This window comes from Nomascus leucogenys, chromosome 7b (assembly GCF_006542625.1).
Source record: "Nomascus leucogenys isolate Asia chromosome 7b, Asia_NLE_v1, whole genome shotgun sequence".
Lineage (NCBI taxonomy): Eukaryota > Metazoa > Chordata > Mammalia > Primates > Hylobatidae > Nomascus > Nomascus leucogenys.
Window position 1 is genome coordinate 108,415,927 of NC_044387.1, and position 25,104 is coordinate 108,441,030.

The 25,104-nt window shown below is 42.0% G+C and overlaps 1 protein-coding gene across 1 annotated transcript; it reads left to right on the forward strand.

Moving 5' to 3' along the window:
* Positions 1–3,055: 3,055 nt before the first annotated feature.
* Positions 3,056–3,991, forward strand: ZFP42 (ZFP42 zinc finger protein). The gene has a single exon (XM_003271503.4). The coding sequence runs from the start codon at positions 3,056–3,058 to the stop codon at positions 3,989–3,991; it is 936 nt and encodes a 311-aa protein (XP_003271551.1).
* Positions 3,992–25,104: the final 21,113 nt, after the last annotated feature.

Sequence of the window (25,104 nt, forward strand, 5' to 3'; positions counted from 1 at the left end):
GAGTATTTGCAAAATACCCAACATGAGCATCCCAAGTCCGAAAATTCAAAATCCAAAATGGTCCAATGAGAATTTCCTTGAAGTGTCACGATGGCACTCAAAAAGGTTTCATACTTTGAGCATTTCAGGTCTTGGATTTTCAGGTTTGGGAATGCACAAGCTGTTTTCTAAATGGACTAATTGAAGAGAGCAGCTCTGTGTTTAATCCTAGTAATTACCCTCCAAAGGTGCTAATATTGTGCTTCATAAATATTTTGGGATCTCCCTGGTTAATTTCACCTCTATATTTTTATTTTATTTTTTTTCTTTTTCTTTTTTTTTTTTTTCCAAGAGAGTCGCTCTGTTGTCTAGGCTGGAGTGCCGTGGTGCAATCTTGGCTCACTGCCTCCGCCTCCCAGGCTCAAGTGATCTCCTGCCAGTAGCTGGGATTACAGGTGCGCGCCATCACAGCCAGTTAATTTCTTGTATTTTTAGTAGACAGGGTTTCGCCATATTGGCCAGGCTGGTCTTAAGCTCCTGACCTCAGGTGATCCGCCAGCCTTGTGCTCCCAAAGTGCTGGCATTACAGGCGTGAGCCACTGCACCCAGCCCTAATTTCACCTTTTTAAAGGACACAGGCCTGGTGCAGTGGCTCACACCTGTAATCCCAGCACTTTGGGAAGCTGAGGAGAGCGGATCACCTGAGGTCAGGAGTTTGAGACCAGCCTGGCCAACATGATGAAATCCCATATCTACTAAATACACAAATTACCTGGGTGTGGTGGGGGGGACGCCTGTCTGTAATCCCAGCTACTTGGGGTCTGAGGCAGGAGAATCACTTGAATCCCGGAGGCGGAGGTTGCAGTGAGCTGAGATTACGCCATTGTACTCCAGCCTGGGCAACAAGAGCAAAACTCCATCTCAAAATAAAATAAAATAAAATAAAATGACACAAAAAATAATAACAGTAGCATTTAACATATATGTATTACATATTTTTTAATATATCTTAAGAAATCTTGGCTGGGCGCACTGGCTCACGCCTGTAATCCCAACACATTGGGAGGCCAAGGCAGGCGGATCACGAGGTCAAGAGTTCGAGACAAGCCTGACCAACATAGTGAAACCATGTCTCTACTAAAAATACAAAAATTAGCTGGGCATAGTGGCGTGTGCGTGTAATCCCAGCTACTTGGGAGGTTGGGGCAGGAGAATCGCTTGAACCCGGGAGGCGGAGATTGCAGTGAGCCGAGATTGCACCACTGCATTCCAGCCTGGGCGACAGGGTGAGACTCCGTCTCAAAAAAAAAAAAAAAAAGAAAAAAAAATCTTAAACTCTTCCCTTACAGTTGGAACACATTTTGTTTTTATTATATGTATTTGATTTTTACCAAAAGCAAATGACATGCTTCTGTTGAGGTGTTTTTTTTTAATGTGGTTATTTTAAAGTATTTTCAAGCTATTTTCATCCGACAACTTTTACCTTTGCCTCTTTTTTAAAAGCATATAATTTCTTCCTACAGAAAGACATCAGGACAATAAATAGGGAGATCTTTTCTCAGGCACACAATTGTAACATTAAGCAAGAGACTTTTATAGTAAAAGCAATAACATATTCATGCTATAACTTTTATAACGTCATTGCTGTTAAGATTTTTAAGGAAATGATAGGAAAGTCGTCAGGGCCAAGCTACCCTGTGCCTTTATTTTGACATGGATCCCTAAAAGGTGAGAGCACCATTAATTTCATGTGTCTTATTCTCTGGATCCCCGTCTTCTAGAACAATGAGTGGGCACACGATGGCCCATGGGCCAATCTCCCTGTTTTATGGGAACACAGCCAACCTCATTCCTTTATGTGTTATGTGACTGCTTCTGTGCTGTGCTACAACGGCAAAGTTGAATAGTTTCAACAGACACCACAGGACCCACGAAGCTAAAATCTGGCCCTTTGCAGAAAAAGTTTACCACCCTGGTCAAGAAAGAACCTGGCGTGTAGCAGGGTGCAACATATACTTGTAGAATTAATAAAAAGGTAATAAAATAACACTAGCTCACATAGCGGTCAGCATTTGCTGTGCACCATAATCTGTGCTAAGCACTTTGCATGCATTATTTAATTTGAATTTCATAACAGTATTACATAAGAAAACAAGAATAGGGCCAGGCGCCGTGGCTCACGCCTGTAATCCCAACACTTTAGAAGGCTGAGGCGGGTGGATCACGAAGTCAGGAGTTCGAGACCAGCCTGACCAACATGGTGAAACCCCGTCTCTACTAAAAATAGAAAAAGTAGCCAGGCATGGTGGCATGTGCCTGTAATCCTAGCTACTCAGGAGGCTGAGGCAGGAGAATTGCTTGAACTAGGGAGGTGGAGGTTGCAATGAGCTGAGATCACGCCACTGCACTCCAGCCTGGGCTACAGAGTGAGACTCCGTCTCCCCCCCAAAAAAAAGAAGAAAAAGAAAAGACAATATTTTGCTCCCTCACCCGCTTCAGGCTTTTAACCAACTGCCACTTCCCACCCTAGTGAAGGTTTGCCCGAGTGCCCTGTTTAATATTGCAGGCTTCTGTTTCCTACCAGCCCCTTTGCTTACTCTTTCACACGTAGTCACCTTCTAACACGTGGCATACATTGCTTATTTTCTATGCTCATGGGTATGCCTACTCCATGGAGGCAGAGATGTTTGTATGCCTGTTTACTGATGTGTCACAAACTGCGTAGCCTACAATAGAGCTAGCACACTGTCCCACCCAATACATGTCAGCTGAGCAATGAGATATAGAAGGTTCCGATAACTTGTGGGGACACCCAGATAAGCTCTGCGCATGAGTCATGTCTTACACAGAGCTCATTCTCGGTCTCTTGGTTAGTTTATCAGAGAAGACGGAAATGTATTATTGGAAAATGTGTCCTAGGTCATTTTTTGACAGTGGCTCTAATACTGGCATCTATTTTAACTAAAGGTTATTATCATAAAGCAGGTATTTGCTGAAGACAACTCAGATCACTACTGCCTGGAGGTGGTTGATCTATCCTGGTGTAAATCTTCAAGAAGGGCACAGGCAGGAAAACATGAACCAGCAACTGAAGAAACGGGCAAAGACGAGACGCCAGAAAGGCCTGGGTGGAAGAGCCCCCAGTGGGGCTAAGCCCGGGCAAGGCAAGGCAAGCCAGGACCTGCAGGCGGAAATAGAACCTGGCAATGCGGTGTGGGCCTTATGTGATGGCTGCGTGTGCTCTGAGCCCGGCCCTGAGGCCTTCGGAGAGGACGATTTCTCGGACTGTTACATAGAATGCATCATAAGGGGTGAGTTTTCTCAGCCCATCCTGGAAGAGGACTCACTTTTTGAGTCCTTGGAATACCTAAAGAAAGGATCAGCACAAGAGCTTTCTCAAAAGGTGCTCGAAGCAAGCTCCCTTCTTGAATGTCCTTTGGAATACATGAAAAAAGGGGCAGAGAAAGAGCTTCCTCAAAAGATAGTTGGAGAGAGTTCGCTTGAGTATTCTGAGTACATGACAGGCAAGAAGCTTCCGCCTGGAGGAATACCCGGCATTGACTTATCAGATCCTAAACAGCTCGCAGAATTTGCTAGAAAGAAGCCCCCCATAAATAAAGAATATGACAGTTTGAGCTCAATCGCTTGTCCTCAGAGTGGATGCACTAAGAGGCTGAGGAACAGAGCTGCCCTGAGAAAGCATCTCGTCATTCATGGTCCCCGAGACCACGTCTGTGCGGAATGTGGAAAAGCGTTCGTTGAGAGCTCAAAACTAAAAAGACATTTCCTGGTTCACACTGGAGAGAAGCCGTTTCAGTGCACTTTTGAAGGGTGCGGAAAGCGCTTCTCTCTGGACTTTAATCTGCGTACACATGTGCGCATCCACACGGGCGAGAAACGTTTTGTGTGTCCCTTTCAAGGCTGTAACAGGAGGTTTATTCAGTCAAACAACCTGAAAGCCCACATCCTAACGCATGCAAATACGAACAAGAATGAACAAGACGGAAAGTAGCCCTCCCGCAGGATAAAGCATACTAACAGAAGAGTGACAAACATGCCTCATCGATTATTGTCTCTAGGAAGGAATTTTTAAATCAATATTGCAACCCCAAAAGCAGTTATAATTTGGTGTCACTAAGATGCTCCTGTACTTTGTGATACCGTTTGAAGAACATTGTGGTTTTTTTTCTTTTTTGTTTTGTTTAGAACTTTGTGTATTCTTAAAAGTGTGCTTCCAACAGGAAGGTCAGTGATAAATTGACTTCAAAAGCATAACCTTTAATATATTATCTGTTGGATTATTGGATATAAGATTTATTTTCATGTACTATAAATATGAAAATAACTTTGATTTTTAATTGTGTAGTTTCCATTTCTTAGCTTTTGTCTTTTAAATTTATACTTCAGCCAGGTATAGTGACTGACGCTTATAATCCTAACACTTTGTTGGGAGGCCAAAGCAGGAGAATAGCTTGAGGCCAGGAGTTCCAGACCGGCCTGGTCAACATAGGGAGAGGAGACCGTGTCTCTACAAAAAAAATGTTTATTTGTATTTTTTTTTTTTTTTTAATTTTTGTTGGTAGGTGTCTCGCTCTGTCACCCAGGCTGGAGTGTAGTGTTGTGATCTTGGCTCACTGCAACCTCCACCTCCTGGGTTCAAGTGATTCTCCAACCTCAGCCTCCCAAGTAGCTGGGACTACAGGCATGTGCCACCATGCCCAGCTAATTTTTGTATTTTTAGTAGAGATGGGGTTTCACTATGTTGGCCAGGCTGGTCTCAAAACTCCTGACCTCCAGTGATCCCCCCCTACCTTGGCCTCCCAAAGTGCTGGGATTACAGGTGTGAGCCACTGTGCCTGGCCCCCCACAAAATGCTTAAACTTAGCTAGGCCTGGTTTGCATACACTTATGTTCCCAGCTACTCAGGAGGCTGAAGCAGAAGGATAGTTTGAGCCCAGGAGTTTGAGGCTACAGTGAGCTGTGATTGCATCACTGTACTCCAGCCTAGATAACAGCAAGAGCCCATCTTTTAAAAAAAGTAAAAATTAAAAATATGCTTCATGCTTCATGTCATAGCCCTAGAGAATGAAAAATTTGTGATAGATAGTCAATAAATGAATGAGTAGTTAAATATTCTTTAAAGTCAACTCTTTCATTGTAATTGTTGTTTTCTTTTTATCATTGTATCAAACTTTATGGAAATCATGGTTAGATGCGAGTGATTATTTGATAGTGTTAGTCCATTTGAATCCATTTTAGATATTTCACAATTAAAGAATATGAAACTTCAGAAATATGCCAAGTCTGTATTTTAAAAAATCAAAGAGTCTGCATTGAAAAGAGATACCATTTATTTGTTCTTAAAAATTAGCAAAATTCAACAGACTGATGTTCGGTATGGGTGAGGTATGGTGGGAAGTTAGGCTTACGTGTGGTTGGATAAGGTGTAAACTGTCACAGCCAGTTTGGGAATCAATTTTGTAAGTGTGCTATATTCATTTTTAGAGCTGCCATAGCAGTACTCCCAAGCTAGGTGACTTAGCAGAAATGTATTGTCTTGGTTCCAGAGGCTAGAGGTCCAAAACCCAGGTGTTGGCAGGGTTAGTTCCTTCTGAGGCTGGGAGGGAAGGACTGGGCCAGGCCTCCCTTTTTGGCTTTAAGTAAGTGACTGTCTCGTATTCACATGACATTCACCCTGTATCCCCACATCCCTTCCCTCTGCCTGTGTCCGAACAAGGACACCAAGTCATGTGAGATTATCACCCGTGCTGATGACCTCATGTTAACTTGACGAACTCTGTAAAGACCCCACCTTCAAATAAAGTCACATTCTGAGGTACTGAGGTTATTTGTACTAATGTACAAAGGGGTCTGTTCAAGAATGTTAACTGAATAGTATTTTTAATAGTGATAAACCCATAACGTAAATGTTCATTAAGGGGATATGGGCTGCGTAATTCATGCCACTTTTGTTCAACAGCAAATATGCAAGTCTCCTTCCCAGAGACGGTCACAGCTGGAGGCAAACCACAGAGTCAGAGGAAGTTTCTTGTTACTAACAGATGAGACGGGATCTGGTGTATTTTCTTGCTGTGGAAGGAAATTCAGAGAAAGTAGTTACATACGGATAAAGGGAGAAATTGTCTGAAGGTAGCTGGTAAAAATAAAATCTAACGTGGGGATTAACTCGTTTTTATCATTATTAAGTGAATCCCTGATTGGAATCATCTCATAATGGCCAAAAATATGCTGCCATCAAACTTGAAATGCTTCTTTGATTTTAAGATTTAAGACATCACTGGAGGTAATGCTAAGCGTACCATTAATTTAATGGCTTTTCAGGAAATAACAATACCACACTAAGTAAATATATCAAACTTAAGATTAATCTTGATTTTTAAAATGCCAAAGTCTAAAATATGTCTTTAAAACAAGTAAAAAAATCAAACATTTTGACGTCAGTATGAGCTCATTGCTACTGTGGACTATGGAAACCTTCTTAATTTGGTCTAGAATTTCTAGTATCATTTTCACAGGAAAGTGGGCACTGAGTGAGGAACACTGGGTACACATAATCCATTTGTAAAAAAGTGTGGAATTTCCTCCACATCAAACACCCGAGTATAGAACTTGGGATGGGAATTTGGTATTTGATCAAGATGACAGCATATTCTCAGCTAGTTTTGCTTTCGTAGCACTGTGTTTGATTTGCTCTTCTGTGGGTTTCTACTTCAGAGATGAATTAGGACAGAGCACCTCTAAAGACCAGGCAAAAGGCAGGAGTAAATAGTCCTCAAGACCAGAGGAAGTCAGGGGCAGGGTTCAGGCTGCAAGCTGGGGAGCCGAGATGCAGGGCACCAAGAGGGATGGATGGAGATACTTCTTCCTGAACCACAAGCGTTTCTAAAAGGTAGATCAGCCTTTACACAGCCAGAGCCAGTCTCCATCCCTCTTGCTGTTCTCAGATGGCTGTTCCTGTTCAGCTCTTTTCTAGAGCTGAAGGGTCCAAAACTCCCTGTTAACAACTCTAAAGCTTAAATGTGTAAGAAACAGCAATCTGAGAAAATGCTTATGTAGCTGGATCCCAAGGCTTGCTTAGATCCTGACTGAGGGATAGGATGCTACTTAGCCAGCTTCCTAGCTGTTCTTGTTTTCACTTTTCTTCCAAAAAGGAACCCTAAAACTGCTAAGAATGTAAGAGGAAGAAAGCATGTGTGTGCAATGGAAAAAAAAAAAAAAAGGAAAAGGAGGGTAGCTAATGAGGATATGTCACCTGAAATTCTTTGTTTATGGTTCAGGAAGAAACGTACATAGGCTCTCCACATTTGTGTTTTAAGTAAGAACGAACACAAGATACCTGAACACATACCCAGAGAAAACTGAAAAAAAGTCTCAGTTCATCTAGCTTTTCACCTTTCCAGACACTGGCATTCGACAGACCCCAAATCCTGATAAATGAATAAATGTTTTTCTGTTCTCAAGCTGGCATTTGGCTTCATGGCCCATAAAAAGCAAACAGAATCTTACATGTATAGGGTTTTTTAAATTTTTTATCATGTGTGTTTAAGATGTATGCGCTGGGCCAGGTGCAGTGGCTCATGCCTGTAATGCCAGCACTTTGGGAGGCCAAGGTGGGTGGATCACCTGAGGTCGGGAGTGCAAGACCAGCCTGGCCAACATGGCAAAACTCCATCTCTACTAAAAACACAAAAATTAGCCTGGTGTGGTGGCACGCACCTGTAATCCCAGCTACATGGGAGGCTGAGGCAGGAGACTCTCTTGAACTTGGGAGGCTGAGGTTGCAGTGAGCAGAGATGGCGCCACTGCACTCCAGCCTGGGGGACAGTGTGAGACTCCATCTCAAAAAAAAAGTGTACTGTTTTGATATGCATATAGTGAAATGATTATTGTCATTAAGAAAATTAACCCATGGCCTGGTGCGGTGGCTCACGCCTGTAATCCCAGCACTTTGGGAGGCTGAGGTGGGCAGATCACAAGGTCAGGAGATGGAGACCATCCTGGCCAACACGGTGAAACCCCGTCTCTACTAAAAATACAAAAAATTAGCCAGGCGTGGTGGCGGGCACCTGTAGTCCCAGCTACTGGGGAGGCTGAGACAGGAGAATGGCGTGAACCCGGGAGGTGGAGCTTGCAGTGAGCCGAGATCGCGTCATTGCACTCCAGCCTGGGCAACAGTGAGACTCCGTCTCAAAAAAAAAAAAAGAAAAGAAAATTAACCCGTTGTCCCCTTTTTCAGTTATCTTTTGTGTGTGTAGTAAGAGCACCTAAAATCTACTTTCAGCAAATTTTTAGTAACGGATACTACATTATTAACTGCTGCTTCACACTGTGCATTAAGTTTCTAGACCCATGCTATCCACCTGCAAGCGTATACCCTTTGTCTGTTTCTCCCTATTTCTCCCTCCTCTACCTCTGCATTTCTGGTCACTGCCATTTCTGCTCCGTTTCTATGTATTTGCCTTTTTTGTTTGTTTGTTTAGTTTCCACATATCAGTGAGATTATGTAGTGTTTTTCTTTCCATGTTTGGTTTATTTTTCCAAGTTTGTCTATGTTGTAGCAAAGGCAGTTAGCTCCTTTTTTAAGTCTGAATAATATTCCGTTGTACGTATGTGCACCACGATTTCCTTATTCATCTGTTGATGGACGTGTGGATTGTTTCACTTCTTGGCCATGGTGAATGATGCTGCAGTGAAGATGGAAGTGCAGGTAGCTTCATGCGGTGGTGATTTCATTTCCTTTGCTGGGTCATATGATAGTCGTACTTTTAGTGTTTTGAGAAATTTCCATCCTGTTTTCCACAATGGCTGTACTAACTTACTTTCCCACCAACAGTGTGCAAGAATCCACTTTTCTCCACATCTTTGTCAACACTTGCTGTTTCTTGTCTCTTTGATAGTGGCCATTCTGACCGGTGTGAGGGAGTGTTTCACTGTGGTTTGGTTTGCATTTCTCTGACAATGAGTGCTGTTGAACACCTGTTCATATATGTGTGCGTCTTTTGCGCTATGTCTGTTCAAGTCCTTTGCCTTTTTTTTTCTATTTTGTTTTTTTCTAAGAGACGAGGTCTTGCTATGTTGTTCAGGCTAGTCTTGAACTCCTGACCTCAAGCGATCCTCCTGTCTCCGCCTCCCAGAGTACTGAGATTACAGGTGTGAGCCACCATGCCTGACCCTTTGACCATTTTTTTAATCAAGTTGTTTTTTTTTGGGGGGGGGCTGAGTTGTGTGGGTACCTTGTATTTTTTGAATATTAACCCCTATCAGATACATGGTTTGCAAATATTTTCTCCCAACCCATAGGCTGCCTTTTCATTTTGTGGATGTTTTATTTGCCATGCAGCTTTCTAGTTTGATGTAGCCCCACTTGTGAATTTTTTGCTTTGAGTTGGTTTTTGTGTGTATGGTGTAAGATAATGGTCCAGTTTCATTTTGCTTGTGAATATCCAGTTTTCCCAATACCATTTATTGAGGAGAGTGCCTTTTCCCCTTTGTGTCTCTTTCGTTGGTCTTGATGAAAATTCTTGTATATGCTTTTGGGTTAATTTCTCGGTTCTCTCTGCTCTGTTCTTCTGGTCTGTGTGTCTGTTTTAATGCTAGTACTGTAATATTTTGATTACTGTAACTTTGTAATATAATTTGACATAAGGGAATGTAATGCCTCTAACTTTATTTTTCTTTCTGAAAATGTTTTTTGTCTATTCAGGGTCTTTCGTGGTTCTAAACAAATTATAGAATTGCAACTTCTGTCCAGGCATGGTGGCTAACACCTATAATCCCAGTACTTTAGAGGCTGAGCCAGGAGGATTGCTTGAGCCCAGGACTTCAAGGTTACAGTGAGCTGTGATCTTGCCACTGCTCTCCAGCCTGGGCAATAGGGTGAGACCCCTTCTTCTAGGGGAAAAAAAAAGGAGAAAAAATAAATGAAAAGTTTTTTTCATTAGCCGGGCATGGTGGCAGGTGCCTGTAATCCCAGCTACTCAGGAGGCTGAGGCAGGAGAATCGGGAGGCGGAGGTTGCAGCAAGCCCAGATCGCACCACTGCACTATTTCTGTGGAAAATGACATTGGTATTTTGATAGGAATTGCATGGAATCTGTAGATTGCTTTAGGCGATACAGACATTTTAACAATATTCTTCCAACCCGTGAACATAGGATATCTTTCCATTTATTTGTGTCTTCAGTTTTTTCAGCAATGTTTACACTTTCTGGCATTTGTATCTTTCACTTCCTCTGTTCCATTTATTCTTAAGTATTTTATTCTTTTGGATTCATTCTAAACGGGATCGTTTTCTTGGTTTCTTTTTCTGATAGACAGTAACTGCTCTAAACAACGACAACTGATTAAAAAACTGAAAATCTTAAGGCAGAGTCCACTGCTTTCTTGGTATCACTAATACAGGTAATAGGAGGCACTTAGTAAATTATGGAATGAATAAATGTGTAAAAATGGAGCTTAATATTCTTTAAAAATACCTTTAATAAAATTATCAAAATTAAATTAAAAATATAACTCAAAATGGCCAATAAGGAAGACAGAGTCTCGCTCTGTCACCAGGCTGGAGTGCGGTGGTGCAATCTTGGCTCACTGCAACATCCGCCTCCCAGGTTCAAGCGATTCTCCTGCCTCAGCTTCCCGAGTAGCTGGAACTATAGGCACATGCCACCACGCCTGGCTAATTTTTTGTATTTTCAGTAGAGATGGGGTTTTACTGTGTTAGCCAGGATGGTCTCGATCTCCTGACCTCGTGATCTGCCCGCCTCGACCTCCCAAAGTGCTGGGATTACAGGCGTGAGCCACCGTGCCCGGCCGTGTTACTCATTTTTATATAAAATATGACTACTCTGAAATAAAGGTGAACAACTTTAATAGACTAACATATTCTCATCAAAAGAAAAAAATGTGTTTGTGTGTGCGTATACATATAACACATGCACACATCTATTTCTATCTTCCAAAAGTAATCACCGCTAAGAGTTACTAAATTATTTTGTTTGATCATCTTCATTAATAGTGAAAATAATCTTAAATCTCATTATCATTTCTTTCTGCCTTCCTTCTCTGCAAGAGGCAGGGAACTGAGGGTCTCATCTTGCAGCATCTTGAATAATGAAGAACTCACCAGTACGGAGAATTATTACCAAGACTGTATTCGACGGTGATATCACTTACGTTCCTACTTGTTCAAATCAGTTGTTTTATACCCTGTGATATGTGCACAGCTCTGCCAGTGATATCTGACTTCTGTATTTCACCATAGCTACAATATACATTTGTGGACACAGGATTTACAGAATTCTATCTGAAAGCAAATTTGTCAGGTTGTTATATTGTTGACAAATACTCTCGTTTCTCAGATCGTTTTTTGCCGGCTGTATGCATGTGCAGGAATCTGTGTGCTTGTGTTTTAATTACCTAATGCACTGGCTCTGACTGAATAAATTGCATGTTTACCTCCTACGCTGGACACAGAACAGTGCACGTCATATTAAAAAGCCATTATATTTGCAACTCTGAGCAAGAGACTATAATTAAAAGGCAGTTGGATGAAATTAGCTTTGAGAGAGTTAAAGCGAGATTTGGTAAATGAACATTAATGGTTAACACGTGGTTTTTATTAGGTCTTTTGCTTCTTCTCTCTGTAACCCCGGAGTTGAATTTCTGGACCAGACATGTGAGAACACCTGTACAAAGCTATACTTTACCATGTGGCTAAAATTATATTCATAAAACAAGCCAACATAACTTCTGTGACTTTAGTAAATCAAAGGTATTAGACTAGAATGATCCCCTGGGCATTAATAAACTATTCTTAATGCTCCTAAGATTTTAGTTATATGTCATTAAAAGCATACTGTGTGCTCCATGCAACTTAAAATGTTTGTCATAAAATAACACATATACAAGTCAAAGAAGCAATAAAACTTGAGGGAATTTTAATTATTCTCACCATTAAATATAAAAAAGTTAAAGTTGTATGCAGTATGTGTAATAGCACCCCATTCTTATCTGTTTGCAGATTGTTGAGGACTCGGCATGGTAGTGATATTTTTGTAGAGGGGAAAGCTTTATGGAGTATGTGTGTGTACTTAATAGATCTTACACTTAGGCAGATTAAAGATGCCTGCAAATTCTGGCCGGGGGCGGTGGCTCACGCCTGTAATCCCAGCACTTTGGGAGGCCGAGGCAGGGGGATCACGAGGTCAGGAGATCGAGACCATCCTGGTTAACACGGTGAAACCCCGTCTCTACTAAAAATACAAAAAAATTAGCCGGGCGTGGTGGCGGGTGCCTGTAGTCCCAGCTACTCGGGAGGCTGAGGCAGGAGAATGGCGTGAACCTGGGAGGCGGAGCTTGCAGTGAGCCGAGATTGTGCCACTGCACTCCAGCCTGGGCGACAGTGAGACTCTGTCTCAAAAAAAAAAAAAAAAAAAATGCCTGGAAATTCTTTGCTACTTCTCCCAGTGAAAGTAGGGGTCTATTTCCTTCCCCTTGAGTTTGGGCTGGTCTGTGACTGCTTTGATCAGTAGAGTACAGTATAATATAAATGGTGCTGCAATGGTTATGCCAATTCCAGGCTTAGTTTGTAAGAAGCCTTGCTGTCTTGGAAACCTACTGCTAGTTTGCTGCTGCCTTGGAAACCAACTGCCATTTAAGAAGCATGACTACCCTAAGACCACCTTCCTGGGCATAATCCAAGCCAGCCACAGGCAGAGGCCCTGTAGGATAAGAAACCATGTGGAGAGAGAAGCTAAGGAGAAATGAGGTGCTGGGCTTGCGAGTGAAGAAGCTGACTGGAAAAGCCATCCAGCCCGGATCACCCCAGGTGATGCCACAGGAGTTGGTCCCTTTCCAAGTTTCTAACCCACAGAATGATGACAGTACAAAAAGATTGCCTTAAGCCGCTTAATTTCGGGTTAGTTATGCAGCAATAAATAACATAAACCGCACTTCAGGCTTGTTTTTGAATTTTATAGTCCCTGCTTTATATGTGTGTGTATACGTGCGTACATATATATATATACATATAGAGAGATGGATTTTGTCATATGACTGTATACATACGTACAAATATACATATAGAAATAGATAAGATTTTGTCGTATATCAAGTTTGTGCCCAAGTTCAAAAGGAAGTCTTTATATTTCTAAGTTTATATACTAGATTTATTTTCAGCCATATGACAGTGAAGTGGTGAGTTCCCTCTTCCTTGAACACGAAAGACTGATTCTATTTGGTGGGGGATCTGAGGAAACTGCAGCTGCCTTGAGTTTACTAAAACTCAGTCTCTAAGGATTGGTGGAGGGAGAATCTCCACTCGGGAGGAACAGTTTTTCTTCTCGGAACCAGTTCTGAGGCTGGGCCTGGTGGCTTATGCCTGTAATCCCAGCTCTCTGGGAGGCCAAGATGGGAGGATTGCTTGAGGCCAGGAGTTTGAGACAAACCTGGACAAAACAGCAAGACCCTGTCTCTACAAAAAAATTAAAAATTAGCCAGGCATAGTCCCAGCTACTCAGGAGGCTAAGGCGGGAGGATCGTGCGAACTCAGAAGTTCGAGGCGGCATTGAGCTATGATCACACCACTGCAGGCCAGCCTGGATGACAGAGCCGGACCCTGTCTCAAGAACCGGTTCTGCCACCTGGGTGGATCACCTTCTTGGAGGAATATCATTAATTCCTGTCACCACAAGCGCTGTCCTTAAAGGGCCACCCTGCGCTTCACACTCTGACCCAAGCCTGAGCACCTAGCTCTTTCTTTATTTCTTAGTAAAAGTGAGATGAGGTTGGAACATGTAAAGGCCCCTATTAACGGCAAGAAAATAATACTGCTTGGATTCTCAGGTCACAGGCCTAAGAGAGGTGCACCTGTTTCAGGATCTAGAGTTAGAGAAGAGGCTCCAGTGGTTCATTTCTTTCTGAGACCTGGTTTAGGTTTCTGGCTGGGATCTACCTTACCTGGTATGTCTCACTGACCTCTTCATGAAAGTTTATATCCATGCATTGTGTGACTTCACATTTCACTTAACACGCTAACAATGTAAATGGCTCAACAGCCCCAAAACGCAGATAAGAAATTAATACATTCTTTATGAAGTTTTTCTGTCATTCCGCTGGCGGGATTAAAGTATTAGAGTATTTAACTTAAGTTACCCAAGATGGGAATAGAGAGAATGAACAAGAGAGAGAACTTTGCCCCTGGGAAGGGGCAGTTTTGTAGGCTTTGTAACATATCGTAAAGGGTTAGAACTTTGCCTTGTAGTCAATAAAGGAAGCATAGAAGGGATTAATAAGCAAGTAAGTGACATGATCCAATTCACTTTTTAGAAAATTCGTTTAGGGTGCAAAGTTAAAGATGGATTGGGAGAAGGAAAAGATGAAGCTGTTGCCATTGGACGTAGTTTCCAGCACAGGCACAGAGCGCGGTAAGTGATTGTAGATGTTTGAATATATGCTTGACTAGACAAAACTAAAAGGATTTCCAAGCAGCAGTAAACATAGAAAAGTGACAGATGCACTATACTTAAAGTCAGTGACACACGACAATCAAAAGATAAATACACCCATTTAAAATGGGCATAGGGCTTGAGTAGACATTTCGCCAAAGAAGATAGAGAAACGGCCACTAAGCATGTGAAAAGATACCCAACATTATTGATCACTAGGGAAATGCAAATCAAAACCACTCTCAGATACCATTCCACACTCTCAAGGATGCCTATAATCAAAACAAGAAGTATTCGCCAGATGTGGAGAAATTTGAGCCTTCATTCGCTGCTGGTGAGAATGTAAAACAGTTTAATAGTTCCTTCGAATATTAAGCATCATTACATAAACCAGCAGTTTCACTCCCAGGTGTATACCAAAGAGAAAGGAAAAAAATCTGTCCACATAAAAACTTATATATGAATGATCATAACAGCATAATACATGACAGCCAGAAAGAAGAAAAAATCCAAGTGCTCGCCAACTAATGAATACACAAAATGTAGTATGTCCATGCAATGAAAATTTCAGCCATAAGAAGGTAGCACTAATATGTGTGATAACCTGGATAAGCCTTGAAGACATGCTAAGTGAGAGAAGCCGGACACAGAAGTACCCACATTGTAAAGCAGCGTTTATGTGAAATGTTCCGAACAGACAGACCCAAAGGAACTGAAAGAGGTTAGCAGTTGCCGGGGCGAGGGCGTGGAGGTGATAGGGAGTGACTGCTCATGGTACTTTTTTTTTTTTTTTTTTGAGACGGAGTCTCACTCTGTCGCCCAGGCTGGAGTGCAGTGGCGCAATCTCGGCTCACTGCAAGCTCCGCCTCCCGGGTTCCCGCCATTCTCCTGCCTCAGCCTCTCCGAGTAGCTGGGACTACAGGCGCCCGCCACCACGCCCGGCTAATTTTTTTGTATTGTTAGTAGAGACGGGGTTTCACCGTGGTCTCGATCTCCTGACCTCGTGATCCACCCGCCTCAGCCTCCTAAAGAGCTGGGATTACAAGCGTGAGCCACCACGCCCGGCCACTCATGGTACTTTTTGTGGCATGTTAAGAATGTGCTGATATTAGGTAGTGTCAGTGGTTGCAGAACTCTGGGAATGCACTAAAAACCACTGAGTTGTATACTTTAAAAGGGCCAATTTTATGACATGGGAATTGTATCTCAATAAAGCTGTTATTTTAAAGAAATCATTTATGCAAACTTTTATAGACTTCTGAACTATTTTACAGTCACTTTCATCGGAAGTAATAACGCAAAAATTCAAACACCCAGGAGGTTACACATTCTACGTTAAGAACACAGACTTTGAAATCAAGCAGACTGAGTGGAAACCCAGTTCCATCCTGTAGAAACTGTGTGACGTTGGACGAATCACGTAACTTCTCTGAACATTTAATCATCTCTAAAATGTAAATAATACCTACCAGGCATGTTATAAAGGTGAAATGAGGCAACAGAGAAAAAAGTGCCAAGCTAAAGTACGGACAACATGAATTATTATCCATGGTATTGTTATTCTTTACTGTGCCAAGACAGTGAGCCAGCCCCTGAAGGCATTACAGTTTTACAGCACATTCTAGGTGGTTCACATAAACTGCCATGTTTATGTTTCCTTAGTGAGCACATATATTAACTTTTGAAAAGTACGTTGAGGCCAAGCACAGTGACTCAAACCTATAATCCCAACACTTTGGGAGGCGGAGGCAGGAGCATGGCTTGAAGCCAGGAGTTCAAGACCAGCCTGGGCAATATAGCAACAGCTCGGTTCTAGAAAAATAAAAAAAATTAGCCAGGTGTCGGGGCACATGCTTGTAGTCCCAGCTACTTCGGACTGGTAGAAGGATCTCTTTAGCCCAGGAATTTGTGGCTACGATGAGCTTTGATTGTGCCACTGCCATCCCTGCCTGGGCAACAGAGTGAGCCCTATCTCTTAAAAAATAAAGAGGTGGGGCGCGGTGGCTAATGCCTGTAATCCCAGCACTTTTGGAGGCTGAGGTGGATGGATCTCCTGAGGTCAGGAGTTTGAGACCAGCCTGGCCAATATGGTGAAACACCGTCGCTACTAAAACTACGAAAATTAGCCGGGCGTGGTGGCACGCACCTGTAGTCCCAGATACTCGGGAGACTGAGGCAGGACAATTGCTTGAACCCAGGAGGCGGAGGTTGCAGTGAGCAGAGATTGTACCACTGCACTCCAGCCTGGGTGACAGAGACAGATCCCTGTCTCAAAAAATAATAATAATAAAAATAAAAAATAAACAAAGAAAAGTATGCTGAAGATGAAAATATTTAAAGTTGTCAGTATATTATAGTTTTGTTTGCTTAAATTAAAATACACACACACACACACACACACACAGTGGCTTATACAATTGAAGATTTTCCAAAGACATCTTTTTGTTTGTTTGTTTTGTTTTGTTTTGTTTTTTGAGATGGAATCTCATTCTGTCGCCCAGGCTGGAGTGCAGTGACGCGATCTCAGCTCACTGCAACCTCTGCCGCCCAGGTTCAAGCAATTATTCTGCCTCAGCCTCCTGAGTAGCTGGGATTACAGGCACCTGCCACCGCGCCCGGCTAATTTTTTTTCTTTTTTTTCTTTTTTGTAGTTTTAGTAGAGATGGGGGTTTCACCATGTTGGCCAGGCTGGTCTTGAACTCCTGACCTTGTGATCCACCCGCCTTGGCCTCCCAAAGTGCTAGGATTGCAGGCGTGAGCCACCGTGCCCGGCTTTCCAAGGACATCTTTAATGGATAGGTCTGATATTCACCAAGCCCACTCCACCCTCTGTCCCTTACACCGGCCAGCCTCCGCAGACCCTTTGTTCTTAAATGAAGGAAGCAGCATATTCATCTCACAGCGCCATCCCTGTGATTTCCGCTCGCAGTGCCCTAGAATTCTGTGATCCGAAAGAAGCCATGGCATTCCTCTAGATTTTCCCCAGATAAAGTTTTCCTTAGAAATGCTAGCAGTCTTTTATTGCTAGATATTTTTGGATAAAGTAAAAATAACATGCAAAGTGTATTCATACATGGTAAGGATTTTCACAGCGTCTTGATTTGGGGTTTGTTGCTGAGGTAGTAAGTGAGGGTGGGACTCCATAAATGCCCTCTTGCCCTGACCTGCACTGGGATGACTTCACAGTGACCTTCCCAGTCTGCAGATGTAATTCAGATCCATGAATAGGTGTCTTCTAGTGTTAGGAAAATATTTAGTCTCTCTGAGGACTGAATCAGATGGTAGTTATATTTTTAAATTTTTTAGGAATTCCATCCTGTTCTCCATAGTGGCTGAATTAATTTTCCTTCCCACCAACAGTGAACGGGCTCCCTTTTCTCCACAGCCTTACCAATACTTGTCACCTCTTCCTTTTTGATAATAGCTATTCTAATTGGTGTGAGATAATATCCCAGGACGGTTTTAATTTGCATTTCTCTGATGATTCTTGATGTTGGGCATTTTTTCACATACCTGCAGCCCGTTTGTATGTCGTCTTCAGAGAAATGTCTCTCTATCTAGGTCCTTTGCCTATTTTTTAATTGGATTTTTGTTTTCTTACTGTTGAGTCATTTGAGTTCCTTATACATTTTAGGCATTAACTCCTTATCAGATGTGTGGTTTGCAGATATGCAACCAGTGACACCAGTCAGAGGAAATCGTAGGAGCCAAAGCCTGGAGACATGGAAGACATTGGCAGGAAATAAAGTGCTGGGCAAGAACTGCAAAAGGAAAGAGCACCGGCCGGGCGTGGGGGCTCACGCCTGGAATCCCAGCACTTTGGAAGGCCAAGGTGGGCGGATCATGAGCTCAGGAGTTCGAGACCAGCCTGACCAACATGGTGAAACCCCATTTCTAATAAAAATACAAAAATTAGCTGGGCATGGTGGTGGGCACCTGTAACCCCAGCTACTCAGGTGGCTGAGGCAGGAGAATCGCTTGAGCCTGGGAGGCGGAGTTTGCAGTGAGCAGAGATAGTGCCATTGCACTCCAGCCTGGACGACAGAGAGAGACTGTCTCAAAAAAAGAAAAGAAAGAAAAGAAAGGAAGGAAGGAAGAGTGCAGATGCTGGGAGGGGCCTTGCACTAAACGGGTTTTCATACTGTGCATAGGAGCTTCGGCTTCTCACATTTGGAACCTAAAGCCATTGAAGGTAGAGCGCTAATATTTTGTTTTATTTTTTAAATTGCTCATAAGAACTGAGCTCATTTTCAAGAAATACATCAAAGTATAAAGCATAAATAAAAGGCATAAGCACCAAAAATTCACGAGCTCTAAGGAACCATTCTGGTGAATGCATTCTTCAAAAAAGTAGTGCATTTAATCAGAGTGGCAGTAAGTTCAGATTTGCATGCTGTATCTGACACTACTGTGTGGCCCATGGATACAAGCAGATGTGAAGCAGAAAAGAGGAAAAGACTGGAGGATTGTTAGTTTGGAAATAAGAAACATGGAAAGCCTGGAAAAAGCACAGTTGTCGGGATAAGGAGGAGAGAGGAGGAAGGATGTGTTTAGTGTTTACGTTAAGTGATCAGGCTGGGGCCCTATGCCCAGTGAGGGAGGGAGGAGGAGGAGCAGACGTGCAGGAGGATCTTGAGGTTTTCAGCTTGGTGTGAATGGAGTGAATGGATTGAGATGTGATCGAAGGAGATGGGAACTGGGAATGCAGGAAGAGAAGCCAGAAGGGGAGACTGCATGACAATTCAGGTGAAGATAAGAATTATTCTGAAATGGCAATTGTGCATGTTGGAAAAATAAATCACCATGGAAATGATCAAATTTGACTAGGGAAACAAAGAGTTGCACCGAACTCTCATTCCAACATGTTATTGAGTCCTTAAGGTAATTTAACTGTGTGTTGCAAAATAAGTAGACATAAACAGAGAGGAAAACAGTATTTTCACAGGTTACATGTAAAATGATTTCATCACATTTTCAGCTCCCCAGATTCACTAGTTTATGACAAAATCAAAACCTGTAGACAGATCAAAGCTGTTTTCTCTCCATTAGTCAAGTATTTATTAGCACAAAGGATCGATATGATCAAGAATGTTCAGCTAAACTTTCAAAATAATTAGAGATTCAGAGGCCTCCTATCTAGAAATTTCTCTAGCCAATAATTGTATAACAATAGTTATAAAGTAGCTGACAAGCCACGTATTAAAACAGCAGCCGACTAATGCTTCTCCTTGTTTCAAGGTTACATTATAAATCAACTTAGAGGGGCAAAAACCTTGTCAGAGGCCTGTAGGAGGATGAACAGAACAATGTACACTATATAAAAGTCCTAAAGTGCATATCTCACTTACAGAAAGGATGAGATTTAAAAGGATGATAATTAACAGAAATTAACACAGCTGGCATCCAGCAAGTTTCAGTTGCAAAGATCATAGAAATTGATTTACAGTGCTCCCATGTGACTAATGAAAGTAGACTGGTGGCCATATTGTTCTAAATGATTGCATTAGAGAACGTTCTTACTTTAGAGAAGCCCACATTAATAATAAAATCATTATAACCAAAGAATAAACAAAATAATCATGTTCAGGATCAACATTTGAGATTTTAACCCTCATATTTTATGATTAACTATATCCTTAGAAGTGATTAAAAAGAAAACTATAAAAAAAAATCTGTTCTGCTCCTCATTTTATTTTTCCCTTGGAAGAAAAGGGAAGATTCAAAACCTTCCTGATTGTCAGCACTTAGAAAGGTTAATCATTCATACAGAACAATGAAGAGGAAGTACTAGATTTAATTGGACACATGCTTCTCACATTTAAGGATAGGGGAGGAGATAATGGTGGCCCTTTGTGTCCTTCCCAAAGAAATATGGGGAACTGATAATGCCTCACATAAGTCTTAATGGAAGAAAATGTAGAGCATGCACTTTTGCAGATCACTCTCTCATTAACAAACAAGCTCAGAAGAAATATGGTCTCAATAAAATGCTTCCTTTCTTGGAGCTTAAATATGGTCAAATCTAAATATCTAAGAAATCAGGAAGTTTGACATCTTTAACCACTAAAGATTAAGACGAATTTTTTACATGTAAAGTTTTATCTGGATATAGGGACTTCTTGATCAAGGAAATAGTTGAAAGGAATAAAAAAAAAAAATTGGGTCACAGAACATTCCATCAATGAATTATTGTCCAGGTTTGTTTAGAAGTGGTGACACTAATATTATTTTGCTCAAAGTAAATAAACTGCATTGCAAACTACATAAAGAGAGAGAAGCTGTACCTTTTTGCTTACCTCTGTTTTCCCAATGCCTAGTGTAGTTGTCTAGCATGTAGTAAGTAGACAGAAACTAACTACATATGTGGAATGAATGTACATGGGAAAGATCAATTCTGAAACGTGTATAGACAAGAAGTAACAAATATTCTTAAAATAGTACAAGAACTCATTCATTCATTCATCAAATTTATTTTAATATAAATTCTTTATTGAAATATTGGAGACAGAATAATAAGTCATAAATGCTCTTATATTCCCTTTACCTGCTTCCAGACTTTACCCTCCCTACCCCAAAAGATAATCTTTCTACTAACCTCTAACGCTGTATTTGCTGTTGATGGCATCTGAGAAGTCTCCAGTTTTCAGCTATTACTAACAGTGCTGTGATGACTATTCTGTTTTTTGTTTTTATTTTATTTTAGAGGAAGGGTCTCACTGTCACTCAGACTTGGATGCGGTGGCATGATTATGGTTCACGGAAGCCTGGATCTCCTGGGCCTAAGTGATCCTCCCACTTTAGCCTCCCAAGTAGCTGGTACTACAAGCACATACCACCACACCCAGCTAATTGGAAAAAGTTTTTTAGAGATGGAGTCTCTCTCGCCATGTAGCCCAGCCACATCCTGAATTCTTGAGCTCAAATGATCATCCTGCCTCAGCCTCAAAAAGTGCTGGGATTACAGGTGTGAGTCACCATGCCCAGTCTTTTCTGTATATAACTAGAATTGCCCATTCTTTGAATGTATATATGATCAGCTTTAAAAGATATTTTTGAACAGCTTTCCAAAGCGAGGGAGGGAATTCCTCTAAAGCATTTTCTTAAGTGATGAACAGGAGCTTTCTAATGCGTTCTTTGCCTTTTTCACAGTGTCCACATTGGCATTCATGGTGCAAAAGCAATAATGGATAAACCAGTTGGTGCCTTAGAATGAATCAAGACAGTGGCACCAAACTGTCTTAGTAGTCATAACATACTAGTAGTCACTTCCATGCAAACAAAAGTCAGTTTTATTTTTAAATGTCTTGATGATGTCGGTGTAAAAATAAATAAATAGAAATTTTGGGCCGGGCGCGGTGGCTCACGCCTGTAATCCCAGCACTTTGGGAGGCCGAGGCGGGCGGATCACAAGGGCAGGAGATCGAGACCATCCTGGATAACACAGTGAAACCCCGTCTCTACTAAAAATACAAAAAATTAGCTGGGCGTGGTGGCGGGCGCCTGTAGTCCCAGCTACTCGGGAGGCTGAGGCAGGAGAATGGCGTGAACCTGGGAGGTGGAGCTTGCAGTGAGCCGAGATTGCGCCACTGCACTCCAGCCTGGGTGACAGAGCGAGACTCCGTCTTAAAAAATAAAATAAAATAAAATAAAATAGAAATTTTAAAAATTGAAATGTTTTAATGAAGCACTAAAAAGAATCAATTTTACTACATCTCAGCCCTTGAGTTCACATTATTATGAAGTATTTTTAAATATTTTCTCTGGTGAAATGGACATATGCATAAAGCATATCTGTTGCATGCCCAAGTACCCAAGTACAACAGATGTCTCAAAGAAGAGAATCTATGAAATTGGTGGACTTGGGAGCTGACTTAGCTGATTTTTTTCATGGAACATAAATTTTACTTGAAAGAATGACGAAGATGCTGGGTATGGTTATTCAGATCAGGGTGTCTCTCAAAAATATACAGACATACTCTTAGAAAAAAGTGAAATGGGCCTGTGATCTCAAAGAAAAAACTATTTTTGGTCAGGGGTAGAATTTGAGTTTTCACAAGAAAACTAGAAATTTTAAAAATTTTAAAAACCTGAATCTGTCACTGTGAACTTTGCAGCTTGCCCATACTTCAAAATTTTCTGATAAGATTATTACGTTGTTTTATGAATATAATTTTTCAACATTATCTACTGAAATATGTCAACATTTGGAAGATCTGCGTAACTCAGTGAACCAATATTTTCAATGTATCATATTACAAAATTATACACGAGGAGAGATCCATTAAACGTGCAAGAGGGCCAGGCGCGGTGGCTCACGCTTGTAATCCCAGCACTTTGGGAGGCCGAGGCGGGCGGATCACGAGGTCAGGAGATTGAGACCACAGTGAAACCCCGTCTCTACTAAAAATACAAAAAATTAGCCGGGCGTGGTGGCGGGCGCCTGTAGTCCCAGCTACTCAGGAGGCTGAGGCAGGAGAATGGCGTGAACCCGGGAGGCGGAGCTTGCAGTGAGCCTAGATCGCGCCACTGCACTCCAGCCTGGGCGACAGAGGGAGACTCCGTCTCAAAAAAAAAAAAAAAAAAAGTGCAAGAGATAGGCCAGGTGTAGTGGCTCACACCTGTAATCCCAGCACTTTGGTAGGCCGAGGTGGTTGGATCACGAGGTGAGTAGATCGAGACCATCCTGGCTAACACAGTGAAAACCCATCTCTACTAAAAATACAACAAATTAGCCAGGCGTGGTGGCGAGCGCCTGTAGTCCCAGTTACTCAGGAGGCCGAGGCAGGAGAATCGTTTGAACCCAGGAGGCGGAGGTTGTGGTGAGCCAAGTTCACGCCACTGCACTTCAGCCTGGCAACAGAGTGAGACTCCATCTCAAAAAAAAAAAAAACCTACACCTGTAAAGGCTTGGTGTAGATTCAAAGAGTATCCACAGGTATCTGAAACAGCTATTAAAATACTGTATGAGGCTGACTTTTCTTCATCTACTTCACTCAATCAGCATATCAAAACGGATTGAATACAGAAGCAAATATGAGAATCCAGCTGTCTTCTGTAAATCCTAAGTGACAGTTCCATTGTCATAAAAGGGGACACATAGAATAATTTTTCCAGAAACTCCAAGGTCAAAATCTATATTTTAAATGTGCCTAATGTACTTCTGAAGTAAAAGTTCTTACTTTGATTAGTTAAATCAGAAAAAAATTTTATTCAGATTCAAAATAGTATAAATATATAAAAATGTTAAACGCATAGCCAATTATTGATCACAGAAGTGACATGATACAGTCGTTTGTTACAAATCTGAGTGATTAGTTACAAATCTTTAGCTGTTGTCTGATAGGACTCAGTACCGCAGTTGGAGTGTAGCTGAAAGTAGGATAAAGCAGGTGGATATGTGCAGATGATAGAAATATGGAGATGGTAGAATCAATAATAAAAGTATCACAAAACAAGCTCCATGATCCTACTTTAGCTGTTAAACTTTTGTTGTTGTTGTTGCTGTTGTTGTTGAGACGGAGTCTCACTCTGTTGCCCAGGTGTTCTCAGCTCACTGCAACCTTCACCTCTGGGGTTCAAGTGATTCTCCTGCCTCAGCCTCCCAAGTAGCTGGGACTACAGGCAGGCACCACCACGCCCAGCTAATTTTCTGCTAAACTTTTTGAAATGAGAGGCCCATGGTAAAGTAGATGTCAACATAAGGCTTGTTGAGTGACTAATTAATTCTAGATTATTATTCTCATTTATTGGCACAAAAACAATTACACATTGCTTTCTATTTGGCTCCTCTGGTGCCCTTACCACCACTGCACAGTTCCTACGCATGCAGTGATTCTTAACCTTTGGAGCCTGAGTAATTACCCCTAAATCCCTCTCTTAAAAATCTTGGGGGCCTGGCACGGTGGCTCACACCTATAATCCCAGCACTTTGGGAGGCCAACGAAGGTGGATCACCTGAGGTGGGGAGTTCCAGACAGGCCTGACCAACATGGAGAAATCTCGTCTCTACTAAAAATACAAAATTAGCCGGGCTTGGTGGTACGTTCCTATAATCCCAGCTACTCAGGAGGCTGAGGCAAGAGAATTGCTTGTACCCGGGAGGCGGAGTTTGCGGTGAGCAGACATCACACCACTGCACTCCAGCCTGGGCAACAATAGCGAAACTTCATCTCAAAGAAAAAAAAAATCTTGGGTTCTTGCCGGGCGTGGTGGCGGCGCCTGTAGTCCCAGCTACTCCGGAGACTGAGGCAGGAGAATGGCGTGAACCCGGGAGGCGGAGCTTGCAGTGAGCTGAGATCACACCACTGCACTCCAGCCTGTCTCAAAAAAAAAAAAAAATACTGGGTTCAGAAGAACACATTAGAGAACACCACAGGGGACAGCCAGCCAAATCAACTGTGAGTGTAGGGTGTGTGGGGGGAACAAGGATAAGAATTGTTGTGACAACCTGGTTTCTTCAACAAATAAAGAAAAAAGATTATGAAGATTTAATACGTGTTATCAACTAAATGCAATCCATGAAACTTGTTTGGATTTAGATTGAACAATTCCAAAAAGATATTTCTTTTTTTTTTTTGAGATGGAGTTTCACTTTTGTTGCCCAGGCTGGAGTGCAGTGGTGCCACCTCGGCTCACTGCAACCTGCGCCTCCGGGTGCAAGC

Coding starts and splice junctions, on each gene's coding strand:
- ZFP42 (XM_003271503.4), top strand. CDS start 3,056: ATGAACCAGCAACTGAAGAAACGGGCAAAGACGAGACGCCAGAAAGGC.